The 26,579-nt window shown below is 46.5% G+C and overlaps 1 protein-coding gene across 1 annotated transcript; it reads right to left on the bottom strand.

Annotated features, from left to right (window-relative positions):
- Window positions 1–9,266: 9,266 nt before the first annotated feature.
- On the bottom strand, window positions 9,267–25,613 carry LOC120849864 (saccharopine dehydrogenase-like oxidoreductase). The gene is made up of 12 exons (XM_040222126.3): window positions 25,195–25,613; window positions 20,517–20,623; window positions 20,142–20,222; window positions 17,994–18,123; window positions 17,042–17,091; window positions 16,262–16,404; window positions 13,882–13,999; window positions 13,247–13,366; window positions 12,698–12,754; window positions 11,429–11,552; window positions 10,714–10,795; window positions 9,267–9,773 (listed from the first exon to the last, which is right to left on the bottom strand). The coding sequence occupies exons 1-12, from the start codon at window positions 25,376–25,378 to the stop codon at window positions 9,656–9,658; spliced, it is 1,314 nt and encodes a 437-aa protein (XP_040078060.1). The 5' UTR covers window positions 25,379–25,613; the 3' UTR covers window positions 9,267–9,655.
- Between the last annotated feature and the right edge of the window lie 966 nt (window positions 25,614–26,579).

The raw sequence follows: 26,579 nt of genomic DNA, 5'->3' as shown, positions 1-26,579 counted from the left end.
CGGCGGCGGCCTCCATTTTATCTATTCGGTCAAATGAACGTCGCCATTCGCTAAAGTGTCATTCGATGAAACGTCGTGGGTCAGGTTTCGCTCGCTAACCGTCGTTCAATCAGTACAAAATTGTTTTGTGTGTTTTATCTTAATAATTATGATCCATGGCAACCAGCCTATCGTTGCCTACCTCACTTGACGTCGTAAAATAGCGCAATGATGTCACTTTCATAAGAGATACCATAATAACGCAATACTTCACAACCGACCGCTGAATCACCCATGTAATATTTTGCCACGGATTTCATCATATATATATAAAGTAGACATTCCAAAACAAGAGTCATCCATTCCCAAAAATTCCAGGGACTGGAACTACCTTCCCTCATCTGTTGCCACAATTGCCACTTACTATATGCTTAAAATTGCCGTAAGTAATCTATACAGCTCAGACTGCGCTTCAAAGTGTACAGCTTTGTTCTGTTCTCTTCTAACTCCCGCTCACCTCTGTAATGCCGATGGCCCTGAGGGTATGTCAGTTAAACAAGTAAATAAAAAAGTAAGTGCCTCCCCTGAAAAACCTCTTCAAAAGGCGACCTGCAGCTTGCCGAAGCAATGAAATCTGTTTTATTCGAACCCGTTGGTCAGAGTACACCTCATCATTAATTAAACCACTCATTGGATCATTCACCTCAAAGCAATATGTTTACTTCTGAGCGTGCTCGTGTCGCTCAACCTACTTTGAGCGAAATGCAGTCGAGATAACTAATGATGGCGGTCGACTCCACGTTTTTCAGCTTTCAACCGAGGCGAGGCGCGCGATTCACGCGCGCCTCGCGCTCGTTGTTTTACGCCGGGGTTTGGCTGCGCATAGACTCGTTTTATAGGTAGCGTACTGTGTTTTCGGAGTTCATTTTTGAACAGAATCGGAGCGTGTTTTTCGGAGTTTATTTTGTAGCGTAGGCTACACTGGCCGAGGTTGAGCAGTTTCGCGTGGCTTCTGGCGAGCCGTGCTGCGTCACACGTGTCAGTCCCCGATGCACGCGCCGCGCGCATGGACCCGCTCGAGATCATGGCTCGCGCTGTCCGGTTGTTCTGGGCGGCAGCTTGGTTGCTTGATACATAACACGGCGCACAGCTGGCCAAACCAACGACGGGCATCTGGCACGCCCCAGCGGAGAATTAATTTGGACCATCTGGGGATCTTTTGACGTGCAACCGAAGGCTCAATTACACGGCGCCTCCTCCGCAATAAGAAGAGCGGAGAAGCTTAACTCATCGGATCCCGAAGTAGTCACATAATCCGTAAACCGTCTGTGTCATTGAAGCAGCAGTAAGCATGATAATCAAGCTAATCGTAGACAACCAGGAAAGCTAAGAATAACCAGCTGAACCTAAGCTTACGCTACGTATATCCTGGCATAGCCGAGCTAAGCCACTGCAATTTTTTTTACAATGAATTCGGGGTGTTTTTCGGAGCTTTCTTTAATGGTATACAAAATTCGGAGTTTGTCGGCTTCTTCGGTGGTGCGAATTAAATTTAGAAAACAGCAGTTTGCGAATTTAGTAAATCAGCCTTTTCATATGCGAGACTTCGACTGTGGTCGTAAGAGAAGCTACCTCGTTTCTATAATAACGGGATAAGTTCATAAGTTTCAACTAGAAAGGATGACAAACGTAAAGCTTGTTGTAAGTTCCGGGGAAATATGAAGACCTGTCGGGCGTTATTACTTCTGGCAGCCCCAAATATTCGGGGTTTTTCGGATAAACCCGAATCGGCAAAAGTTTAAACGGCAAGTGTTCTTCGGATTTTATAGGGTTTATTCGAAAACGCGGAGCCCTAATTATACTGTAGTGAGCTCACGCAAAATGCGGAGCTTACTGCATTCTTAACTTGGTTAAAACTGCAGTTCGAAGCCCCCAGCGCGCACTCGCTCCCTTCCGCCGAGCATTCGCTGCGCTTGTAAGCTTGTGCTTTTCTGGTGACGCAGGTCCACAAAAATAACATGCACACAAAATCAATAAAAGACAAAGTTCCCGGGGCGCGCAAAATACGCATGCCTCGAGAGTCGAGGCACAGAGAACGTATACCAGCCCCAACAGTCGGATGCGCAGTGGTGGCCCGGAGGCTAGAAACCTCGCGCTGAAGGCGGACCTTGCACTGCGGTCTTCACCGGTCACTGAATATAAGTACAATAGCGCAGTGTGCTGAATGTACTTGGCATGCTACACAGGGCCGTAACCAGGGGGGGGGGGGGGGGGGTTAGGGGGTTCTGACCCCCCCCGAAATTTTTTTCTGGATACGGCCCTGGTCGGTGCACTGGCAGCCAGCCGATTTTAATCTCCCCCTCTGCGCACGCGCAGTGGCGCCGGTTGGCTACCGGGTACGAAACCGGGACCGGTTCTCCGGTTTGCTGTAACTCTCCATTATATGCCACCGATGTACATGATTGATAGGCGAAAATAAGACAATAGACACTTTCAAAATGGCCGGCGTTGTCCCCGAAACCCCCCCCCCCCCCCCCCCGAAATTTTTTTCTGGGTACGGCCCTGCGTCGCTACACCTATGTCGATACCTGTGGGCGGCATGTTTCCGTATTTCGTTAAACTCCTACGCATCCGAAGCTCCGTTCGACTAAACATGAAAGGAACCGCGGCGCAAAAGGACACACACACAAGTAGAACAGCGACACGTGCACAGCGCTGCCTGTCCTCTACTTGCTTTCCTTGGGTCCTCTTGCGCCGTTTTTCCTTGTATGAACGGTCTTTGTCAAAAGTTCACAACCAACCAAGCCGCTCCGGCCAGGCCGGTGAGGGCTCCGAACTTGCTACAAAGACTGTGCACTATGCACCGACTGGCCCACCTTCAAACTTTACCACAGTTCGACTAAACATCTGTTGGACAAAGAGTCAATCATTTGCTAAAGTCCGACGGGGCGGTGTTCGCGAATATAATAGACTCGGAAACCTGATAGGACGCAAGTTCTTGAGGTGGGAATCTCTACGAAGCGTTTTATTAGAGGACAGGGTCTTCAAGTTTCACTCCTTGGCATTGCTTTCAGTCAGGATGGCACGCTGTGCGATTGATTGGGAGCTAGTGCGCCACTTTCCGCGAGAACACCAGTAATGCAGGCGGCTGCTACCTACGGAGAAAACTCTGCGAATGACAAGGACTAAAGTATCTAGACTTATGAATTTTCTAACGTTATACTCGCATGACGTGACGTGTGCATGTAAAACGTGGTGCTCAGTGGCACCTCATTTCACATCATTTTTCCACTATATTTTATACACCAACTCGTTTACAAACAAACTGGAGCGCTCCTCGCCGACGCCATCGTAGCCGGGCATGCGCCATGGGGTGTGGGCAAGAAGCTCGCCGCGTCGCCGATAAACAAACCATTGAATTGCATTGTTGTCGGCGGCGGTGTGAGTCCCCGTGCACTTTTCTGCGTTGGAATTGTTGATTCTACGTCTTCCTGGGCAATGCCTGACTACTTGAGCAGCCTCAGCGAAATTACCGAGGCTCGCTACACCACAAAACTTCGAGTGAATAATGTGACATGCGGCGATTCATTCCGCGTGGACGTCGCAGAGGATACGCTAAAGCCTGATTCGCATGATGAAATTTCGGTCGCAATTTTCAGTCATAACGTTGCTCGGGCTACAACAGCGTGAACCGTTGCTGAGATGTTCAACATCGATACTGAAAATCGCAAGCAGAATCGGACCAAGTGAATGAGGCATAACAAGTCGTTGATGGTCACTGGTAACAACGATTAACATCTCCGCACTCACTTCTTATCGCAAGTACCGGGCCAACATTTGGTCCACGGGCCGGTGTCGTCTAAAAGAGCAGACGACGAGCAGAAGCGTTTGAAAGAGCAGACGACAGTTCGAGCAATCAGGCGGCCGTTCGATCTTGAAGACGCACTGAACGTCCGCATGCTGGCGGTCCCAACAACTTTTCGGTATTCCCGCTTTCATGACGGAACAAAACAAATAAATCTAATGACAACAAGTATCCGTGAATTTAACCCAAACTGCTTCCCGCCCAAGCAATCGTGGTCCGACGGCGACTGGTTTTCCATTTTCACGGCACATATCCACGTTCTCGGACGAACCGAGCACATGAAAACTGATCTTCAAACCTTTCTCGACTCTTTTGGTACAGCCCCAGCCGCGGCGTTTTGACGAGAAGGCAAGTTTTTGTCAGTTTTTTTTTAATACAACGCTAGAATACACGTCTCACATAGGGACTTCCGCCTTCAGTCCCAGACCGGAAGTGCGCCCGACGCGCGACCACCGCGCCGTGACGTAACACAGATGAGTTCGTTGGTTCGCGTATTGCCAGAACATAATTTCGGCGACATATTCACCTATACATGAACTCATCTCTGTTACGTAACGGCGCGGTGGTGGTGCGTCGGGCGTAACAGAGATGCTCCTTAAAACAAAAACCAAAAGGCTCCTTAAAACCAAAAGCGACAGACTCCACACGTAACCAGTAACAAAAAAGAACAGGCCACAACGGGTCGACAAAGGACGTAAAAGGAAAAACCCGAACAGCGAACTTTTCCCTACACTTGGCAAGGTCAAACTTTGTACCTACAGGTTGCCTCAAGCTTGAAACACAAAAATTTATCCCAAGCTTGAAACACAAAAGCACTAATCACAAACGAGCGTGTTGGGGACGAATTAAGTAAGTGCTTATACTTCCTGTTTACACGTCTAAGAAACTAGGGAGTTTTGTGTATTGTTCCAATAATTCCTGTAAGGATACCCGATACTCCTCTGTCGTCTTAGAACATGCGTAGTATCGTTATTGGGTATCGTTACCGAGCACAAAAACCGTCTACAAGAACTCCCTACCGTTTATCGTTTTTCTAGTGAAATTAAAGACGACGTTGGCAAGGAGAAGCAAGCTAACTAATCTCGAAGGGAAGGGAAACAGAGGTCGTCTTCGCTCCTTCAGCTCCCCTTGATAACCGGTGATTTCATCAAGCAGACAGAGCCAGTGAGGACGCCTTCAGCGAACATCAAACATAGTCTTTGAGATGAATAGAGGCAGGTTCTTAATTTTGTTTTCGTTACAAAAGAAAGGTCATTTTGGAACAAGGTCTGGTGGGAAATGCAAGATGGGAGGACGGGTAAACAGCTCGTCCACACTTCTAGACGGGGAACACAGCCTGTCATAAAAACTGGACATGTCAGGCTCTAAAGAGCGTGGGAAAGTAAAAGCTCTTTAGTGAACCGACGATACGTGCCCCAGAACAGCACGGCGACGTGCATGAAAAAAGTTTAAAAAAACGCGGAAAGCCCGGTTCAATAGTTTTCCATGTTTTAAAAATAACAGGCTTATTCTGCTCTTTGCGCACCTCGTGTGTTTGTTTACCCCTCAGACGCTCTGACGTACCTCTATTTACACCTGGTTTTGACCAATGACGGCGCGCGCTTTTCTGTCTCGTCTTCGCGCGTTCTGTGCGCGCCCTTTATGTTTCCCGCTGATTGTTGTGCCATTCTTCGTATTTACTTCTTTTCAATGGGTCACAATAACGTTCGCAAGCGCGGAAGACACGTTTTGGTACCCCTACTTGCACGTCGTATAAACACTTACTTCGAATTTGACTTCGACCTCGACCGCGCACGTTGTTTTTCATTGGTAGCCTGCTTGCAACAGCAGGATGACGGTGATGACAACGCAATCGCGGTCTGCTTGTGGTCCTGTGTGATGGGCTCTCACTTCCGATCGAAGTGAGAGCCATTCGTATCGCTCCGACGCTGTTGAAAAAAACTCAGCAGACCTTTGAATGAGTCACTTGCTCAGGAAAATAGCGAGGAGACGAGTGTCTAAGCGCTTATGTAAGAAGAGTGGTCTCGATTTCAAATGAAAAGCACTCCAGAAAAATGTGGCCGATATGGTTCGTATGCGAAACTAGCTAGCATAAAAAAAGAGATAAATTCAGAAATGGGGACGGACTATCTGTCTCCCCCCTTGTAAAAGATTTATGTCATTTTATCAAGAATCTTTGAACACTCGTACTCCGCCTTCGCGTTCGAAGCGCTGTTCACGGAGTAAGGCTAGGCTGCTTAGTGGATTGAGTTTCGCCACGTGTTCGTCGCACATTTTCTGATGGGGTCCGGCTTTTACACACAAGTATCGTGCCAGTAGCTGACTTTTGCTCAAATAAACAGAAACAAAAACCTCTTTAGTCAATATTCACGTTCAACGGAAATCGAAGAACTCTGTTCGTATTCCTAGAATTCAAGAACTCGGGAATATGCACGACTGTGATGAAAACTATTATCGGCAACAGCAAGCGAAGCCCCCACCTAAACGCCTGAGAGCACGTAAAATCTTCTCCGCCTGTTATTGCAACGGACATGTCCGCGCGCTTGTTAGGAAACGTGGGCGACAAACCGTGATGCCAATCGGCTGCTTCCTCACATTTTTAAAATTATCATAATTCTCCGGCATATGGATAAAGCCCGTAATCTTCCGTGATTTTTCTAGAATAGCGTCAAGCCTTCCCGAGATCTTAGATGCTAAATAGCGTTTGAAAAAATCCGGAAGCGGCCGAAACAGATCAAATCCGGCGCACGCTTTTTCGTGTGGACGGATAAAAACGAGCGTATGCCGCATATTACCAGCATCATAGAATATCTGTAAGCATTATATTAAGCGAGAGCGAGAAAATCAACATTGTATAGTCCAGCTAGGGTCGCACCAGTACTCGCGTAAAAGCTCCGGGAAGACGGTTTTATTTGTGTTTCCTTGAGGGGTGCGCGCACGCACGCGCTTACAAAAGACAAAAACATGGTCGCACGGACATACGCAGATGCAATCAACGCGAAGAGAAACCCTCCCGTGGCAGAATAGCACACTGGCAAAACGACACCTTCCCCGGCCCCCCACACACAATGACACACACAGACACACACACCGAAAGGAGGAGCCGCCAAGCCGCGCCGCGTAAACGGAACCCCACGGCCATGCAGGAGGCTCAAACGTCTGCCGCGCACAGACAAAGCCTCCCCTAACGTTCGCTAAGCTGCACATGTACTACGCGACGCGGGTACGCACGCCCGTAGTATCGGGGCAAGGGAGCCGGAGGTCCGCCAAACTCGTTGGAGTCGCCGCTGAGTCTGTGCCGGTCCAAACATCCCGCCCCCTCCCCCCCCCAATCCCCATCTGGGAAGCGCTGGTGCCGCTTCGTCTGCAATACACAGTCCCCTCCCCATTTCCGATTTCGCGCTTAAGCCGCGCACAGTCGCACACGCAAAATGTCACATCCTCTCTCAAAGTCCTCCAAAGCAAACGCCCCCTGCAGTTGCTTCCCCCAAACGTTACCAGACCACCCCTACGAATCTCGTTCTGGGCTCTAACAGAAGTTCCTTCCAAGTTTCTGCTCCGTCTGCACTCTATACTAACCGCCACAGCATGTTTGTGCGTGTAAGGGCACCAACATGCTGCAGACACTTCCAAATATCAAGTCGGCTATCAGTCGCGAAGAGTACGCACACGCAAGCAAATCCATAACGACATCTCCTGAGTCCTGACTCCTAGTTCACGAACTCAGTCCCCATCACATCACAAATTCAGTTCACGAATTCATTCACCATCACATCACGTATACACCAGAGTCACGAAGTCCTTCACTACTGCATCACGGGTGCGTCAGAGTTCACGAGGTCACTCCCCGTCACATCACGGCTCCTTCCGAGTTCATGAAGTCAGTCCCCTTCGCATCACGACTCGTTCCGCATTCACGAAGTCACATCCCCTTCACATCACGGGTTCTTTCGCGTTCACGGAGTCACGCCCATTCACATCACGACTCCTTCGGCGTTCACGAAGTCACATCCCCTTCACATCACGGGTTCTTTCGCGTTCACGGAGTCACGCCCATTCACATCACGACTCCTTCCGCGTTCGCGAAGTCACATCCCCTTCACATCACGACTTCGTCCGAGTTCACGAAGTCATTCACAGCCCTTCACCATGACGCGGTGAGCGTGAGTGAGTGTGAGTGAGCGAGTTCGTGAGTGACTTCGCCGAGGTATGGTCTGAACGCGAACGCGGGACACCCGCGTTTAGCAATCGAGCGCGTTCCAAGTGTGTATAGAGACGAAGTCCGGCAGCTTTGCGTCTGCCCCCGCCCTTAATTCCAACCAGGGCTCGGCGTTCCGACGTCTCCGCAGTACTCGTCTCATCTCCCTCAGTTCCTCGTCGCGCTGAACCCCGATGTTTGGGTATACTGCGCGCAGGTGAAAGACGCGAAGATGGTGCTCAAGGGCCAGTACAGGCTGGGCTGGGCCCTCTTTGGCATCGAGTACACCCAGCAGGACGCCGAGGCATGCGGTCCGCCCTACCCCAGGATACGAGCCGTCAAGGCGGCGCTCTCGGGCACCTCACAAGTCACAGATTGGTACCAATAAATATCGGCCAGTATAGCCAGATGACCGACCGTGTGTACTGGAGCGGACGCGATTCTGGCCAGTGGCGTGGCCAAAAACATTTTCGGTTGTATTTCGATCTATCGAACCGTCATCGTTTGATAGACACCGTGTATCTAGCGTTGACACGTCCTTTTGTACCTTTGTGTCGCAGAAGAGCTGGCATCAATGTCGGTGGCGTGGGACATAAAAATCGTGATTGGTCGATAGGGCCACGACGTCACAGCCACATGACTTCGCGCGGCAATTTCAAACAAACCACAACGCTCGCATCTCACGTGACGTTAAGCGTGGAATGAAAGTGATTGAAACAAGCATTAAAGTGGCAATTTGGGCCAGTTGGTTCGTGATCAAGTAGGTAAGCGCCAAAAAATACAGGGACAACAAAGTAGACAAAGAGTTGCACCCCTTTTTCTACTCTGCTGCCAGTGTTTTTTGGCGCTTACCTACTTGAATAAAACGTGACATGTAATAAGAATTAAAGGTCATTGCACGTCTCAAACAAGTTCCCTTCATACAGCAATTAATTTTTCATAAAGCAAAAAATCGAAGAATTTTATGCGGGGCACGATTCGAACTCGCGACACTTCCATTGCGAGCCAGACACGCTTGCACGTCTTGGGAACGAGCGGGGTTTATATGTTTAGCTATCGTGTTCCACTTAAAGGCGAAGCTTAAGCGCTCTGTAAATTTTTCCCCTTGCTTACTGTGCAAGTAAAAATCGCCACAAATTTTGTTATTGGCACAAGTTGCTATGGAATTTGTAAGCCGTGCTCGTTTCCCGAACTAAACCGTATTAAGAATCGCGCAACAGCAGAGAGGGTAACATTGAGTGTTTAATGAGAGGGCTCACAAAGCATACAATCACCAACATGAAATGCAATTAAATAATCAACATGCAAACAAAATAGCACAAACGTTGCACTTTCCACGAACCTCGCGAAAAGCATACATTCTAAAAAAACTGCACGAAAGAGAACTGGACGCCCTAAAACTTAAACCCGTCCGTCGTCAACTCAGTGGCAAATTATAATCAAGTGCCCGTAATGGGCACATTAGTCGACAGAAATAAGGTGCAAAACCTGCTTGGTAGCCAACTAAACTTCGGCAAAAATATTAGGTATCAGTAAATGCCCCGCTGGCCTCGAAAACAGGTTTCTCCCAGCAACGCCTTGGTCCCTGGCGAAGTGAACAAGCCATTCTTCGTCTACTCGTCGTGGCTGGGACTGGCGCCCTCGACGACAGTGAACTTGAAGCCATGCTTCTGCACGCGCTCCAGGAAGGAAGTTGCTTCCAGAGCGGCTCCAGGACTCAACACTCCGCCCCTGAACAAGAAAAACATACAATCTAACGACCCACCCACACTGGCCAGTCACGTGCAAGTAAAAAAAAAACGGCGATGTTTCAAACATCTTTACGCATATTTTGTGCATAAAATAATAACCAAATATGATCGCGAAATTAGCCAAAAGTACGCATCGGAAGAACTCCCGGCGACCCAAAAAGGTATAAACTGGAGCCCCTTTCATTTTTGCATGGTTCCTCAAGCTACGACGTTGCCTGCCATCACACTTATTTTGAAAAGTAGGTCAAGCTGTTACCTCTGTCACATTTTTCTCTGCCATCGATTTCTCACAAAATAGTGATTGCCGAAAGAGTACTGCCACACATCTATGGGTAATATAAACACGTTTTCCTGTTTTCGTAATTTTGGGGCATCTTCAGTTTGTGCACAAAACGTTATGGTTCTGTTGTCCTGTCAATTAAGCATGGCATGCACAAGGCTGTGTAGTACGCAACTATCGAGGTTTAACTACAACATATATTTTTATATTAATTAATTTTGACGAAACTTTTGTTGGCCCTTCGAAAATGACGGTTTTCAGATTGTTACGCAAAAAACCGTTTGCAGACATGCTCAAAGCAGACGTGTTTCGGGCGTGTCTGCAGATACTTCTGTCAATGTTTTTTAACGTTTTGGGAGGACAGAAATTTGTTTCCCGAGATTTCAGGTGAGGCTTCGGATTTTAAGCAACAAGATGGCCAGTGTGTCGCTACTCTGAAGCGTGGCGTATTTAGCGGCTCTAAAACGGGTCGTGCGGCGCACATTACGGTACGCATTCACAGACTTGGGACTGGAACGGCACGTCTCTTGAACGTCCAAGAAATGCGTCGTCGTTCCTCTTTCCGAATCTGAGAATCCGGGGTGCGAGTAGGCTGCCGCGAGCCGGCGACATGACGAGCGTGCGCCAGCGAAGCACTCACTTTCCGAGCATCTTGTCCTTCTCCTTGAGGATCACCATGGCCGCTTGCACGAGGCACATCGCCGTGGTCACGTACGCCGGGTCTGCGTACGAAAGGGCGCTCTGTGTCTTGAAGAGAGCCTTCCACAAGCATTAGAGTGGCAGCAGACATCTTGCCAAGAGACTAAGTCAGGGGCCAAGTTCCGTGCCATGAAATTAAGCAACGAGAGACTCGTCTGTTTACCAAGGCATCGCAGTCTTACACGGGAGATGTTGGCTTGCAGTTGACTGCATAGCAGCCTCAATGAAGGTATGTAAAAATGGCAAACACGAGACATCCAGACAGGGGTAGAGGTTATAGCTTGGGACTGATAAAAGACAGCCCTTTCCTTGACCTTCCGATAACAAAATTTTAGTTTTATGTGACAAGTGACCAAACCAATAAAGGGCATTTGAAAGGCATGACAAAAGACAGAGGGCTCATCTCGACCACCTGGGGAATTCCGACGTGAAACCTAATCTCAGTTACATGCCACGTTCTCCACAACAAGCCTCAGTCAAAATGCAGGCATCTCTGCCGGGTCTTAAACCTGCCACCTAGGGATGCATAGGCCGTCGCTGTGCGTTTTGAACAACACAACATTTCTGGCACGGTATGAGGCAGCCGATGTCCGCACGGCGACCAAAGTTGCCAGGCATCTTGGGATGCCCACCCCTTTTTTAATGCATTATCTCACCTGGACCGTCCAGTCTGACAACCATGGTCTTCTCGGGTGGAGTGGTGTGCTTGTCCGACAGTTCAGTCAGCCTCTCGTTCCAGCCCCGTCCCCGGATCACCATTGTGAACGAGCAGGCCAGCGCCTGAACAAAAGAATATTTATTGAGCTACAATTTTTAGAACTTGATCAAATAACTGTGGGAGTTGTTTCCTGTCACGTCCGAAGTAAAGAACCACAAACCAATTTTGCCTGCGTGCGTTAGCCGTTCTTTTAAAAAATATTGCCAAACAAGTGAAGGTTTGTGCACCTCCCAATCGCTCTGATCTCTTACACCCTCTTTCGAGTCACGTGCGCAGTGAAGTGTAGACAGGTGCAATTGGGACACAGTGTATCCTAAGGGGTTCTCTTTCAGAGCCTCCGGTATGCGCTGCCTCTTCTCGTAAAGGTTGGTCTGAGTGACATTGAGATGGGGAAGGGGAGGGGGCAAAGTGCTTGCCTTGCTGGAAACTCCCTGTAATACACTCTCTGTACTTCATTTCAGCCCAAGTCCAGACTAAGCCGATGCTACAAGCACGAGCTGCGGGCATTTAGCGTTCCTGCCAAGCATGCACACTCATGCAGGGCAGGCACTGTTCAGGGCCACACGCTCGCGCTTGTAGCATCGGCTGCGTCTGGACTTGAGTTGAAATGAAGTATAGGTATAGCACAATTTTGTCGACGATATGAGGCTTTTGACGCTTTTACTCATGTTGAAACGACAATATTTACAACATAGAGCCTTATATCGAGTGCATAATGACACATCTTGCCAACTTATTACAATGCACCCAGGGTGGCATCGTGCCATAGTTCCTGTGGCCGCGACTCGCGGCTAAAAATCACTAAATATTCCTGTTCTTTGCTTTGTTACTATGCAACGGAATCTCAATATTTAAAAAGAATGAGGCAGTTTCTTCACCTCTTTTGGTAAAATAAACAATGTAAAATATTTAAACTGAAAATCCTTTTGAAGTTGAAATTGTTCCATTTTAAAGGTCCTTTTGGCAATGACACTGCATGAGGGTAAGGTCAATAGATATATCATTTGAACACTGTAAGAACAAAATTGTCGGAGGGCCAGAAGTTCCCTTTTCAAAGCTTAGAAAGATATATATATATCGCACTTCAGAAAACGATTTATAAAGCAAGGACTCCCGATCCCTTTGACCTTGCACAAGAGTTACAAGCCTCAAACAACAATCATTTACAGCTGCACATGAACCTCACAAAGCAGCCCCGGTGACTTACCTGTTCTCGGGTGGGCCCACCCTTTTTGACCATTCCACACGAGAAGAGACCGGGAAACTGGAAGTGAAGGATCCAGAATGAGACGAACGTTTGGGGAACTAGGGACTAAAATATGGGGGCTAGAGCCCCAAACAGACCAAAGGTGTCCTGACCTTTGCATCCTTGGTGTGCAATCAAAACCTCAGTTACATAATGCCAACACCAAAATAGGCCTCAAGCGAGCAATGGGGTAAAGATCTTGCACTGCTACCACTCTGTCTAAGGGTGTCAAGCTTAAAGTGGCCTGATTCAAGATATTATTCGGCACTCGAGGCAAAATGCCGGCCCAGCGCATAAACCAACGCCATTGAATCCCGCGCGAGTACGCTGGCAAAACATCTACTGCTGGGTGCTGGTTATCCAGCCTCCACCAGTGGATGTTGGGTGCAGAATTGTACCCAGCAATTCTGGCAGCGCTGCACTCTAATGCTACGTTGCACTGTCATGCCGCAGCCTACGTATATCGGTCTCCGACCTGTCGTCAAGATATACAAAAAGACAAAAACTCACATTTTCGAGCAGCGACCTTCCAAACTTGAACATGCTCAAGATGCCAAACACCGCCGCCACGAAGATGAGGCCCACGCCGTACAGGAAGCCCGAAAGTCTCATGTAGGTCTGCACTTGCACCTATTTCGCCGCAATGGGGAGAGCACGTCCAGGTTAGGTACCGGTGGCGTTATGACGACCAGGGCGGTGCAGTACTAATACCATGTAGGAGAGAAGGCCTGCGCTTTTCCCTACCCAAACGTCGTCGCTAGTGGATGCACGCAGCACCGCTTAACCCGAGTCGGCATCGCTGCCAGTTCGTCTTGCAGCATCTCACAACGAGTGCGATGCAAGCACGTGGTGACGCCAAAACAGAAGCGTCCCCTTGTCGAGCTTCGGTGCGATTGCCACCTGAGACTAGTCAAAGATTAACTAACTACGAGGTCATGCGCAGGCCTGGTCTCCTAGGCGGTGTTGGCAGCGCACAGCATTGTAGCAGAAATCTCACAATTCCTATAACAAAACGGTAGTAGTTGAACATAAAGGCTGTTTTGACGTCACTTCACGCAGCCTTGGATGAAGCCTGGACCGACGTCGGCGCAACCCGGGGAAGCGGAAGGGACAGCACCATCGTCGAGATTAGAAGACGGTCTTACCGGTTTTTTGTCCTTGAACTGGTAGCGGAACATCTCGCTGTGCAACATCACCGACCGGTCACTGCCCAGGAAGGGGACGCACCATCCCTTGGCCACGTCACTCTGGAACAGCCCGTTCCTGACCGGAACGAAGCCACAAAAAGACCATGAGTGGCCGAAACCCACTGGCCAGAGAAGGAAGCTTCCAAGCGAACAGCACAAACCTTTTCTTTGATAATACAACGGCGATACCACTCGGAAGGCAGCATTGGCTTAATCGAACTGAGGCACCGAGTATACTCGGTTCACGACTAAGCTGACAGTGCGGTGGGAGTTGGGCGCTTTCCGAACTGATGAATTGCCTCCCTTTCATCGCCCGAGGGGATGGGCAGGAGCTTGATCACTTGGCGAACGCATGACCCCTGACCGAACCAACAACCTCCAATATTATGCGAAATCTCAGGGTTTTACTTCTCAAAACCACATACGGCCACTTGGAACACTACAAAAGGAAGCAATCGGAATATTAGCCAAAGAGATTTAATGCTCATTCTGCTCCGTTATTTCAAAACCCACGAATACTGCTATTTCACTCGGTGTGCGATTGTAAAGCTGTAGTTATGATGCATAATATTTTAACAACCAATACACCATTACCGTCTGATATATTTTCTTGATTGGGTAGGGCAACCACAAATGTTTGCAACAGCAAGGTTGCGCGAATATTCGAATAGTAGTTTAGAGTAATACGCTACTCGATTTAAGATAAACTGAGATATTTGTGTTTTTCGAAGTGCGGTGGGAAGAGGCCTTAAACACCCATGCAGATTGTTTCCCACCGCAATCTCCGCAAGGGAAAGCGACCACCACTTCGGAAAGTATACAAATATTGCAGTGTGGTGCTTAGGAAAAAGGTGCACTTTCAAAACGAGATAGTGCAGGCACATGCCAGGTGTATATAAAAAGAAATGTAACCTCTGCGATTGTTAATATCTACACTACAGTAAAATTTTCAATATTAAATGGTGCCTATTTTGCAACACTATGTGTTAGGCAGAGATGTCCCGACAAACTGTGTCCATTCTCGAGGATTATCTTTTTCTTCTCTCAAATTCGAGATCTCAGAGAAAGGATATTTGCATATAGCGAGAAAGTTTACAAATTTCTCAATTAAGTGCAGCTGGGCATTCCTATAGGACTAACTTTTTTATCAAAAGCGTTGCGTACTTGCCATTCCAATGTAGGCACTGGAATTTCTAAGGCCAAAGTCAAGAAATACTTAGATTAAAATTAGCTTACAAATGGAGAAATGGAAGCCTGAGAATTACCTTCACAAGTTCAGCTGGGTTTTCCTTTTAAGCAGGGTGCAGTAGTAAAATGCTTAGAGAAGCTATTCAATATTCAATTAGAAAATATTCAGCCAAAACCACTTCACTTCAAACTCAAAATTTACTATTTGCAGATGCCTGAAACATTCCTATTGTCTTATAATATGTGGTTGTCGAAGAACAAAAATATGGAATTCTTTAAACATCCCATTAAAGAAAGCAAAATGTCTCAAAAGTACACTAAAAAGGTATTTTATAAAAAAAAACGCTCAAGTAAGAAATATTTTTGTATAGCAGATGCAAGGGTTGCCTGGTAACCACCGCATTAATTTATTTTTCTACATCCGGGATGAATCCAATACTAGCCAAGAAGGCCACAGATCCAGATGCATTTGCGCAGTGTGTTCCGTGTTTAGTTTACACAAGAATGATTCACTGATTGAACAAGCATGTTTCCACCATGCTCTCAGCTTAGGGGTAAACGAAGTAAAGATAGGGCCCTGTGTTTTCGGTTCATGCCAATAAACCACCAAAAATAGACCCCCCTCCCCCCCCCCCCCCTCCGAGCCAGTTTCATTCAAATCGGTAAAAACTCAACAACCCCATATCAAAGCCATACTTGAGAAAAAAAAAAAAAAAAGAGTTTCATGGGAAGCAATTTTATCTACAGTTTTATTTTGTGTACACCCGAACCACAACCCTTCACTGAATTGTTCACGATGCTGCTTCGTTCTTCGAGAACCACACTCTTTCTCTATTTCCCTCTTTTAATGGTACTTTTCCAAGTATTCAAGTCTCATGCATGTTCCCTAGCAGTTGGGAACTCCCCCAAGTCTGTGTCTTCTTTTCTTCGACGAACCACCGACGAACACATTTTTCATCAGACAGCAAAAAATTGTCACCACGAAACACCAAATCTGCTTAAAAAAATTGGAGTTGAGACGTTGTCGTGTTTCTTCCACCCAGTCTCAGGTGGTAAAAAATGGTAAACTTACACCAGCTCGCCTGCGCCCTCACTGTTTTTTCAAAAAAAATTAACTCTGCAAAAAACAGGGAGCCCAAAGTGCTCTCACCTCCTTGCGAGCCGCGACTGGTTTGGCGGCAGCGACTTAGTGAAGATCTTCTCCCGGGACTGCTTGCGGAGTTCGACCAGCTCCGAGGAGTGGGCGAGGCCATAGATGGCGCTTTGCCAAGTGGCATAGTTGATCTTCATCCCCTGCCAGGATGGAAGTCGGGAAACATTGAGAGAACCAAAGTTAAGGTGATGGAGTAACTACGCCACGCACAAAGAGATAAACTAAAAAAGAAAACAAACAGGTCTGTAGGTCTTATTTCACCATTGTCCACGAGTTTCACAGATTCCTTGTGCTAAAGAACATGCCTAAAAACAGAAGGGTTATGGCAAACCACTCTAGTAGCAATATACTTTTCTCTTTTGTATTTATCCCAAAGAGAAATCGCTAATATTTGACATTAACCTGTATTTCAAATGTCCGAGTCAACCTTGAAAGTTTATTAAAAGTTCTCTTAGCATAGTCATATTTTTTATTGTACACCTAATAAATATGGTTTCTTTCATTATACCATTAATAATTGTGCAAGTACCTCAAGCACATCTGCCTCTTACTAATGACACCTCTCCGTAACACCAGTACGAGCAATCGCCATGTTGGTATAATCAAAACACTGATGTATGTGGTCACCATTTCCTTTTGTAAGCAGACTATTTTATTACAGAGAGAACTAGTGTTATAAGCAGACTGACATTTTCATGAGAAAGCCTGGTACAAAAACCAAGATTCCTAAAAGCACAAAAGTCGTGGAGAGCACAGGAATTTCTCTCTGCAACTTGCCTGAGGTCCGTGCTTCATGGTGACAAACGTTTCCACCTGATCCAGGTCCCCTGAAAGCAGCGAGAAATCCCTTTGAAGGCAACGCTAATCCGGTGCCGCCGATCTATAGAAGTACACAAAGAGCCAAAAGGCTCTGTGTACTACAGTAGGCTCGCATAATTCAAACGGATGTTTTATACTTCAGGTTATTTCAAATAAATTTCAAGATTTTAGTTTTGTTGTGTTTTTATTTACTGTAGCAGGTCAACTCTTGTTACGAAGTATATCATTCTCCTTAATCTCAGTTCACCCTCTTTCTCCTTCGTCCCACACCCTGTAGCTAGAAGTGCTCAAGTTTTCTTCTGTCACACTTTCCTCCCTCCTATAGTTGACTGTCCGTCCGCGGCAGTCTGTGTCCCGTGGTCTGTCTGGTTGTGTATCTGCCTGGAAACATAGAGCTTCAGCAGACTTAGATGTACGAGAAAGATGTAAGTCGATTCTCGTGTTACATTTTGGTCTCATACTTTGTAGCAGACAGGACCTGTCTGTCTAAGCACTTCACAAGGGCCCATGTATACTTCGGAAGTAGTTTCAAGCCCCTTGTTTCCATAGAAACCGTACAACGTAATTCGCTATTGTCTAGACCGACCACGATAAACAACAGTTTTGAGGGATGAATAAACTTATCTCACACATTTCGTCCCGTGTTTCATGGGTGGCATACCTGCTTATGATTAGTAGGCTTGTGTGGTAAAAATCATGAAACATCTGCTGCTTTCTGTGTGTAGCCATCCATATAACATATCACAATTTTACCTTGCATCATATTTAGATCAATTTTTTATAATTCAACCTTCTGACAATTGAAACCAAATGTGTAGCTTCCTGGAGTTTGAATTAATGAAAGTCTACTGCATGGTGCAGAAAAAAGAAAAGTCCGATGGAAGAAGGCAAGAGAAAAACATTCACTCACCCTGGAACTTGTCGTGCATGTATGCGAGGCACATTTCGGCCGGAATGCTGTCGAAGCCACAGGCGCCGATGACAAATATGCCCTTCTCTTGCGCCGCCTGGAAGTGCTCAATCTGCATCTGCTCCAGGTACTGTCAAAAGCAGAGCTTTCTCAGTTACTTGTGGCACAACCCACGGTTCACAAGGTTAGAAGCGGGGTTCGTGCAAGCACGCTCCGTGCCGCTAACCGTTTTTTATCTCTACTCAAAAGTATAAAAAATCTTTCTATTTGTTCATTTATCTAATGTCTAACCTTAACAGCATTTGCTCCTTTTCATACTGTTGTATACTACAGTCTTATCTTTGCGATTGCGATGCATTACCAGCCTTTGTTGTTTTGACAAGCATCCTGGTTGGGAATAAAAGAGGCCCAGCAGCATACCAAAAAATAACTATGTAAGGTTCCGAAAGAACGCCCACCCAAAATGAAGAGATAAATAGTGCAAAACATGGGGTGGGCTATCTTTGAAGATGCCACAGCAAAACTTTTTATCAAAAATTAATGATAAACACCCAGGCACCGGCTACAAACCATGTGACACGGGAACTGATACCGCAGACCGCGGACACCGCAAATTCGCGTTTCAAGATGCGATAAACAGGTGGGAATTCGCTACAAACTCCCGTGTCACTGGAAAGAATACCGCAGGTTGCGAACTCAGCAGATTCGCATTTCACGCTGCGATGGACCCGCGGAAACCCGCCGGGAAGTCGCATTTCACGGGAACGAATATTGCAAATTACGGAAGATGATGATTGAAGTTTTATGGTGCAATGAACACGTGGGAACCCACTACGAACTTGTCTGTCATGGGAACCAATATTGCGTGCGGGTCGCTGACAAAAACGAGGGAATTCGCTACAAACTTTTATGTTACGGGAGCAAATACCGCAGATCGCGAACGCAGAAGAATCCTATTTTACAATGCAATATACACGCGGGACCAACACTTGTGGAATCGAGATCGCGCATGCAGATCGCAGACAAAAACGTGGGAATCTGCTACAAACTTTGTTAAGGTAACGGATACAGCAGATTTGCATTTCACAGTGCAACATACAAACGAGAACCAGTTGCGTGTTATGGGAGCAGATATCGCGCGTGCAGATCGCGGACAAAAACGCAAGAACCCGCTATGAACTCGCTTGTCAGACGTGCAGGTACAGCAAATAGTGCAACTGATGAGATTCCTGTCGGACATCACGTGATGTCAGACGGGAATTGGGGGGGGGGGGGGCAACGTTTCTGACTTTTTATGTTACAGATATTTAGCCAGCAAAACGGGATGGGCAATCTCTCGGGAGCGGGCATTCTCTCGGAACTTTACGGCAGACAATACTGTAAGGAACTTCTGACATATATTCTCAGAATTTAAGATGTTAAAAATGGTGCTATAAATGATATGACGAGGATTGACTTCAGTGAGGCAGCACAAGTTTCAGCATGGCAAAAGTTATACTGCGAGATATAAATATACAGGGAGTTTTTTTGTTTTTTTTAAGCTTTACAGATTTTTTAAAAAAAGCCGTGAAAGTTACACTTATGCGGTTTGTGCAGGTGAGTTATACGGCCAGGGGGACATAGTATAGGAGGTTAATCGTAACAAAAAGTCAGCTAATTAAAATTCGTTAAATGACTATTTAATAAAAATAGCCATACTGTTCCAATTAAAAAAAAAAAAAATCCTGCATAGGCAGAAAACAGCACATCTGACAACATCTTTTTGAGAGGCTTCCTTTCTGGGATGCAACTGAAATGTATTGATAAAAAACAAAGGTTCCAAACACTGTTTCAAACACTTCCTTATTCAAGAAGTTCAACCAACATATATTTTTTTTATCTGATCAAGTTTTGTTAAGTGGAAAACTAAAAATAAAGCAAGTTCCTCTTGAACTCTACCTACTTTTCCTGGTGATAATTTGACGATTTTATACTATAAAAATTTGAGAAAAGACGTCTCCACTGCAGAACCCCAGGCTTGAAACATAAAGCAGAGGCATGGCTGAATCTATCTGAGCAAGTGTCGACCCCGACAAATGCATATTTTTGGCCAGCCATTCAACCGCTCACCTTCACTATTTAAGAGGAGAAAAAAAATTAACACCTTACCTGTGGTTCACCACTGACATCAAGGTGATGAGTACCATTCTCAACACAAGCCTTCACAACTTGGGCACCGAAGAAGCGGTACTGAAAAAGGAACCAGAAGTATCACACAAGTCACCCCAAAAATGTCGTCATTGGGTATGAGTGAACTAAATGTATTGAATGAACAAACGATAAGCCCAAAATTTCTCGTAAAAATTATGTTGTCAACAGGACTGAAGAAACCTTCCCCTCAAATTTAAGCCTTGCTGAGGGGGTGCAGTTTTTTGTATTAGGTGTCTGGCATTATATGTCAAGAAGTGAAAGTTTATCTTCGATTGGCATCCTTTGTGGCCAATCAACGATCGGTCCTAAAGTGATCGACAACAAATGACTTACGGGCCCCACTATGTTGAGGACGATCTGGGTTCGCTTGGCCATGTCCTCGAGAGAGCTCTGGCTTGCCACGTCGGCAACAATGATTGGAACCTTGTCCAATGCATTCTCTGCAAGAAAACATTTTAATGCCTGTTACTGCACGCACTGAAACGACTCAGGCACAGGGCGTCCCTTTGGAAGACAAGGGCAATCCTCTGCAGTGGCACAACCAACAAGCAGCAGGTCCTCAAGGAAAATAAATGATGATGATAAGTGCATTTCAAAATTCCAAATTTCTCAGGTTTTTATTACCTCGCATCTCCCCCTCAAGTTTAAAAAGACAAGATGTTTATGAAGAAAACAACAGCAATGATGTGCCAATTGGGGGGGGGGGGGGGGGGGCAATGCAAATGTCTTAATTTAAAACGAATAACAAGACCCACATTTGGATAACCCGTTTGTACGACATTCAACCTATTCGCAGAGGCACTCATACTCCAAGACAATACGACCATGCTGCTTTTACGCACGCTGCAGGAAGAGTAACGCTTTTCACCAACGCCGATTTCCGCAATAGTATTATAGCCAGATTCCCCAACATTTCCTAAACTTTCCAAGAAGGTCTCCGACAACGCAGATCTCCCAGGTTTTCCCAGTTGGCAGATGGCCTCAAACTGCCTCGAGCCTCGATAAAAAAGCTGGCACGACTCCTATGACCAGACAGGAGGAGTTTACGGAATTGGCAAAGGAACATAAAAAAAAGACTCCAAGCCGGCACGTGAATTGCTTCTCACATCGACCCCTTGTGCGTTTCGGATAGAACCATTGCAGCAAGCAAAAACTTCAGAGCAAACAACCCCAGCCTCCCTGCAAAATGTGTTGCAGTTATTGCCTAAAAAGACAAACCTTTCTCATTCTTATTTTTCTTTCTACCTTTCATAAAGTAGCAAGCTAAGACATCAATCCAGGCTAGGTTATCCATAATGCAAGCCCCCCTCCTTTTCCATTACATTTTTTTTTCCTCTACGTTTGTGGACTCCAAAAGTAGCAACAGGAAACAAAACGCCGTTGCGCAGAAGGTAAAGGCCACATTCAAGCGTACAACCTAGAATCTAGTCTCGACCAGCAGCCTCGGCAGGTCGTTGCAGCAACACAAAGACAAGGAAACTAGTCACATTACGAAATAGAGGCTGCACTTATCTCCCCGGAAAGAGAAGGAAATAGACTGCTGCAGGAAATACCACATCTTTCAAAGCGAAACTAGCTCAACCTACCCCCCCCCCCCCCCTCCCAAGATTGTTTTCAACAGAAACTGATCTTTATGCACTTTGGAAGCGCTTGAGTGTGGCGTGGGAGGAAGGGAGATACTGGGGGACACTGAGAAATAGCTTCATGGAGTCAATAAGAGTGAATGTCAAAATGAATGTGAATGTCATAATGTGACACCCGAGTCTGTGGTGCGGAAAAATTAGGGAACTTTCAAGTCGAAGGAGAAGACAGAAGAGGAGAATGTCCCAAAACATTGAGACATTCTCTGTGCTTTTTTTCGGTGACTTGAGTTTCTTCATTTTTCCACACCTCAGTGTCAGGTGTTACATTATCAATAATTGTTCTCTCCTAATATTTTTAACCTCCTCGCTAGTGCCGACCAAGCGAGAAGTAGAGAGAGTTCAAAAAGCTACGGGAAATTCGCCCCCCCCCCCCAGAAGGAACAGAGCGATGAGTCATCTGCTTGCGTTTCTGGTGAAAGTAGAATATCCCTCCCAGTATTTCTTCAGAGCTGACAAAGCATCATTTTGTATAGAAATTTAACAAGACCAAATTTGGGGAATGTACTTTGAGGTCGGGAGTTGCACTTTCCTTGGAAAGTACCAAAAAAAAAAAAACTTTAATATACAAGAAGATACTCTGAGAATATACTTCAATTAAAGTACAGATTTTCTAAACCTACTTAAAGTACTTTCCAACACTGCTGTTATCAAAGGCAGAAAGCCCGTGCTATAGGCAAAGCATCTACTGCATTCTTTACCTGTGACTGGCTAAAGTAGCCAACATATAGTATTCTATAAGTGGTACAGATGACCTTCTGGGCTAAATAAATTTACCAATTGGCTCAAAATGGTAGACTATCATACCGGTCAACATAATCTCAAAAAGACTGTCATAAGGTGCAGTAGGAATGAGAACGGAGGAAAAAAGCGAAATTAGGACACGCCTAGCCGAACAGAAAAGAACAGCAGACAAAAACAACAAGGATACGAAACAATGACTGCTTTTCCAACTATAGCGCAACCTGAATCGAAGCGATGGTCGTAAAATATAAAAAAGATGAAGCAGAGGTCTCCCCTGGTAAGCAGGAAAGCTTTGGATTTCTTATTATAATCACTGACTTAAGTCAAGTCGACAGGAACTTGAAATCGCGTGACTACCCCCCTAAACCGCCGCCCCTCTCAATTCAGTACAAACCTTCGTTTGATGACCACATCCATATTCTCCAATTCTGGCTCAGACGAGCCAAGCTATGCCAGGACCAGCTCATGAATGCAGCGGGAATTTCGAATGCAACGTTCACTTGTCCGAAGCTAATGTTGCCACGACACGGCTCAAAACCCCGATAGAAGAGAAAAATAAAGGAACAGCATGGCACAAAGTATCCAACACTGCCAAGCTTATTAAACAAGGACAAACAGATATCGGTCTAGATGCAAGCATCTTTCAACCAGACCACAGTGACCCTAAGTTGTTTTGACGGGAAAGACCCGCGGTCAGAACCACACTGAACTGTCGTGTTGCAGCGCCTTCGGAGCCACCAAACTGGCATGCGAGCATGCTATCTCATGATTGGCACACATTACAGCCGAATCGAATTCATTCAAAGATATCCAAGATAAAATTCTCTGTACGCACAATAGAAAAATCAATCCGATAATCCGATAAAGAAGCTTGTAAAGTACTTCCAATTGAAAATTTGAGATCGCCGGAATGAATAAAACCGAATGAAAGGAAAATGACACTATTTCACTTCTTCGGTATTTCCATTTGATGGTTCTAAACCTGAACAGCTTGCAAGCACTGTATGTGCTCACGCTAAATAAAGAAACTTCATATGGGGAAAGAAAACTTGATAGTCAAAAGGTTAAGCTATGTACTACTAATTCACCTCCTGCGCTTAAGCTTTGAATAAACTGCGACACCCTTTGTTTGGGTAGTACAAGCTCACCTAAATTGGCCTTGCACTACTTGTGGCACCTTTGCTGAGCTTTTTTTCTTTCTGTGTAGCGCTAAGAACGAAGACACACCTTTCGACTTCCGAAATCAGCTAAATTCAACGCCGTAAGACAATCGAAAGCGCCAGATTCATGCCACCACCGCTAGGGTACGCGTCTTGTCTCTGGGTGGTTACGTCAAAATATCTGGCATCCCGACGCTCCTATACCTTTTCTTTTGGAAAGCGTGAAACTGTCTTTTGGCTCACGCTCGTAGCTTTGACCTGTGCTTCGACGGCATTCAAACTAGTGCAGGCACAGTAGCTTTGTTTTGTTGGGTATAACAACTATTCATTTATCAGAATGGTGCAGGAACGTGCACTTCCGGTCGTATCTCGATGCAAAGCACAAGTTTGTCTGCTTCGTTTGCAGGAGTGGTGGTGAGGTCAGATCGCCGAGCTCTAATTGGCTCCGATTGAAAGATAGTGGGTAGGCCTCAAAGCAAGCTGCCTTAAGGTTTACCCACTACCCTTCAATCAGAGCCAATCAGAGCTCCACATTCTGACTGTCACCACAACCCCTGCAAAACGCAAAAGAAGCAGACGAATTTGCACTCCGCATACACCGGAAGCATACGGCCTTTTCTGCACCCGTGCAAGAGATGCAGGTAAATCAGACGAAGCTGGTGTGACAGTTTAGGTCACTTAAGTTTATACTACGGCCTAACAAGTCCCTTTCTGCAGCGCGGTCGGGGCAACGCAGGAGGCTTATGAAACATGCCGCAGTTGTTTCCTGAAGAAAGCGCACAGCGTAAGCGTATCGTATCGGATGTGCCACGTAAAGGGGAGGGGCGAGGGGGGGGGGGGGGGGGGCAGTCTAGACGGATCCCTCCTTTCACCCGGAGGGTCGCCGATATCCAAAAAGAGCACGGTCTATTTTAAGAACCGCGTCACGGACGGACGTGAACTTTACGCGGCGTTTCTTTCTTTTTTCTTTGCTGTTTATTTTTTTTTACTGGCTCTTCACACTCCTACGCGCTTTGCACAGTCCGGTTCCTCGCCTCAGGAATGAGGAATGGCCTGTTTTGTTTTCTTTACCTCTACGCTCTAGATACGTTGGTTGGGTGAGCGACCTTTTTTTCTTTTTTTTTTCTTTCATTTTTATACATTATCGACACATTTTCTATACTTAACACGCGATAAAAATTAAATAAAGTGCAGCGCAACGTATCTCGAATGTGGAAATTTCGCTCTCAAAACGGACAATTCGAGAAAATTCCGTCTTTCCAGAGAGCTTTGCCAATTGCAAATTTATTACTACGGCAACAATTTGGCAGTTACTAAGCGATAACATCTAAGAGAAAAAGGCGTTGACGCCGACGGATAACGTTTGCTGCAAGCTGCGTAGCGACCACCGCCCACACCGCTAGACGTAGCGTAGGCCGGCAAAACGAAGGAAAGAGATTAATAAGTAAAAGAGGAACGCTTAAATACCTTCGAGCCCGAGATTCAGTGCGGCTGTCTTGAGCGTCTGCGCCAGCTTTTCCTTGCTCCTGCCAGCCACCGCCCATTTCAAGCCGGGATCCTCGGCTAGTGCGGTCCTGTGCATTTCTTCGACGACGTACTGGCCCGTCACACCTGTCGCCCCGAAGACGACCACGTCGAATTCCCTGCCCATGTCTAAACGCTTCCAACAGTCGTCTCGCTCGCTGACAATCCTCTGCTCGGTGGAGTCCTGTGGCCGCGGTACGACGCCTGAGCTTTGTTTACGTGCACAGCGCGACGCAGACGACGCAGATGGCTAAAGTCAAACGGCGCGGCTTGACGCGAACTGGCCAACGCTGCAGTCTGCCTTAACGCTGGTAACGCTGCTTCCGCTGACGACGCGAAGTGAGTCAAGGACGAAAAAGAACGAGAAAAAAAAAAAAGCGAGAGGCTAGCATTATAAATCAAAATGGATAAACAACTGCAAGTAAACGTTTTGAATTAGGCGGCGTGTCGCGCCCTCTAGTAGCTTAGACGTTTAAGATTTTTTTTGTTTTTGCTGTTCTGTCGCATTTATTTCTTATTCGTCGTCCGTATTTATACTTCGTTTTAGCTTCGGTCCAGACGCAGCCGATGCTACAAGCGCGAGCATGTGGCCCAGAACAGTGCTTGCACTGCACGAGCGCGCGTGCTTGGCAGGGATGCTGAAAGCCCGGAGCTCGCGCTTGTTGCTTTGGCTGCGTCTGGACCGAAGCTGAAATGAAGTATAGTGAGACTGTTTTTCATCATGTTTAGCAGTTATCAACTGGCCCAATTTACAACACTACTTCAAGATTTGTTTTGTTTTTATTTTGCGTAGCGACATCCCTGCTCCGCGAGGGCGGCCACCGGACGGCCATTTTGCATCTCGAACAATCGAGTTTTTGGAGCGATGCGGAGGCTGGCGGCAGCGTGCTGAAGTCACGTTTTCTACTCGTTTGTCATCATTCGCCGAAGAAGTTCTTTACAACCCTTTGTAAGCCGTGAAACTTGCCGTTGAGAGCACGTGGAAATTTTTACGGAACCGCAGTGCGGCAGGAAAAAGGCACAACTCGTCAAAAGCAAGTTTCGCCAGTCTCGCGGCGTGATCCAAGCTTCCTTGGCACGCGGAAGCGCTGTGTCTCTGTGGCTTCGCACACTTGGATACCGATCAAGGATCGGCGCCGCGGCAAAGTTTTGAAGGTGTGTCACGCGTACATGTCTTTGCATCATATATCGGCCACGGAGTATCTAGATCGTCCAGTTGTTCCGGAGAGTTGCAATCAATAAAGGGGGGAAACAATCTGTACGGTTGCTCTTATGCACTATTATACCATGGCTATGTTCTAAATCTACTCCAATGGATCACTTGGCAG

The sequence above is a fragment of the Ixodes scapularis genome, unplaced genomic scaffold (genome assembly GCF_016920785.2).
Source record: "Ixodes scapularis isolate PalLabHiFi unplaced genomic scaffold, ASM1692078v2 PGA_scaffold10__122_contigs__length_95168666, whole genome shotgun sequence".
NCBI classification, from domain to species: Eukaryota; Metazoa; Arthropoda; class Arachnida; order Ixodida; family Ixodidae; genus Ixodes; species Ixodes scapularis.
This window is presented reverse-complemented; position numbering and strand designations above follow the sequence as displayed.

Coding starts and splice junctions, on each gene's coding strand:
- LOC120849864 (XM_040222126.3), bottom strand. CDS start 25,378: ATGGGCAGGGAATTCGACGTGGTCGTCTTCGGGGCGACAGGTGTGACG. Junction 20,624..25,194: donor ACTGAATCTCGGGCTCGAAG/GTATTTAAGCGT, acceptor GTTTTCTTGCAG/AGAATGCATTGGACAAGGTT. Junction 16,405..17,041: donor CCATGAAGCACGGACCTCAG/GCAAGTTGCAGA, acceptor CCATCCTGGCAG/GGGATGAAGATCAACTATGC.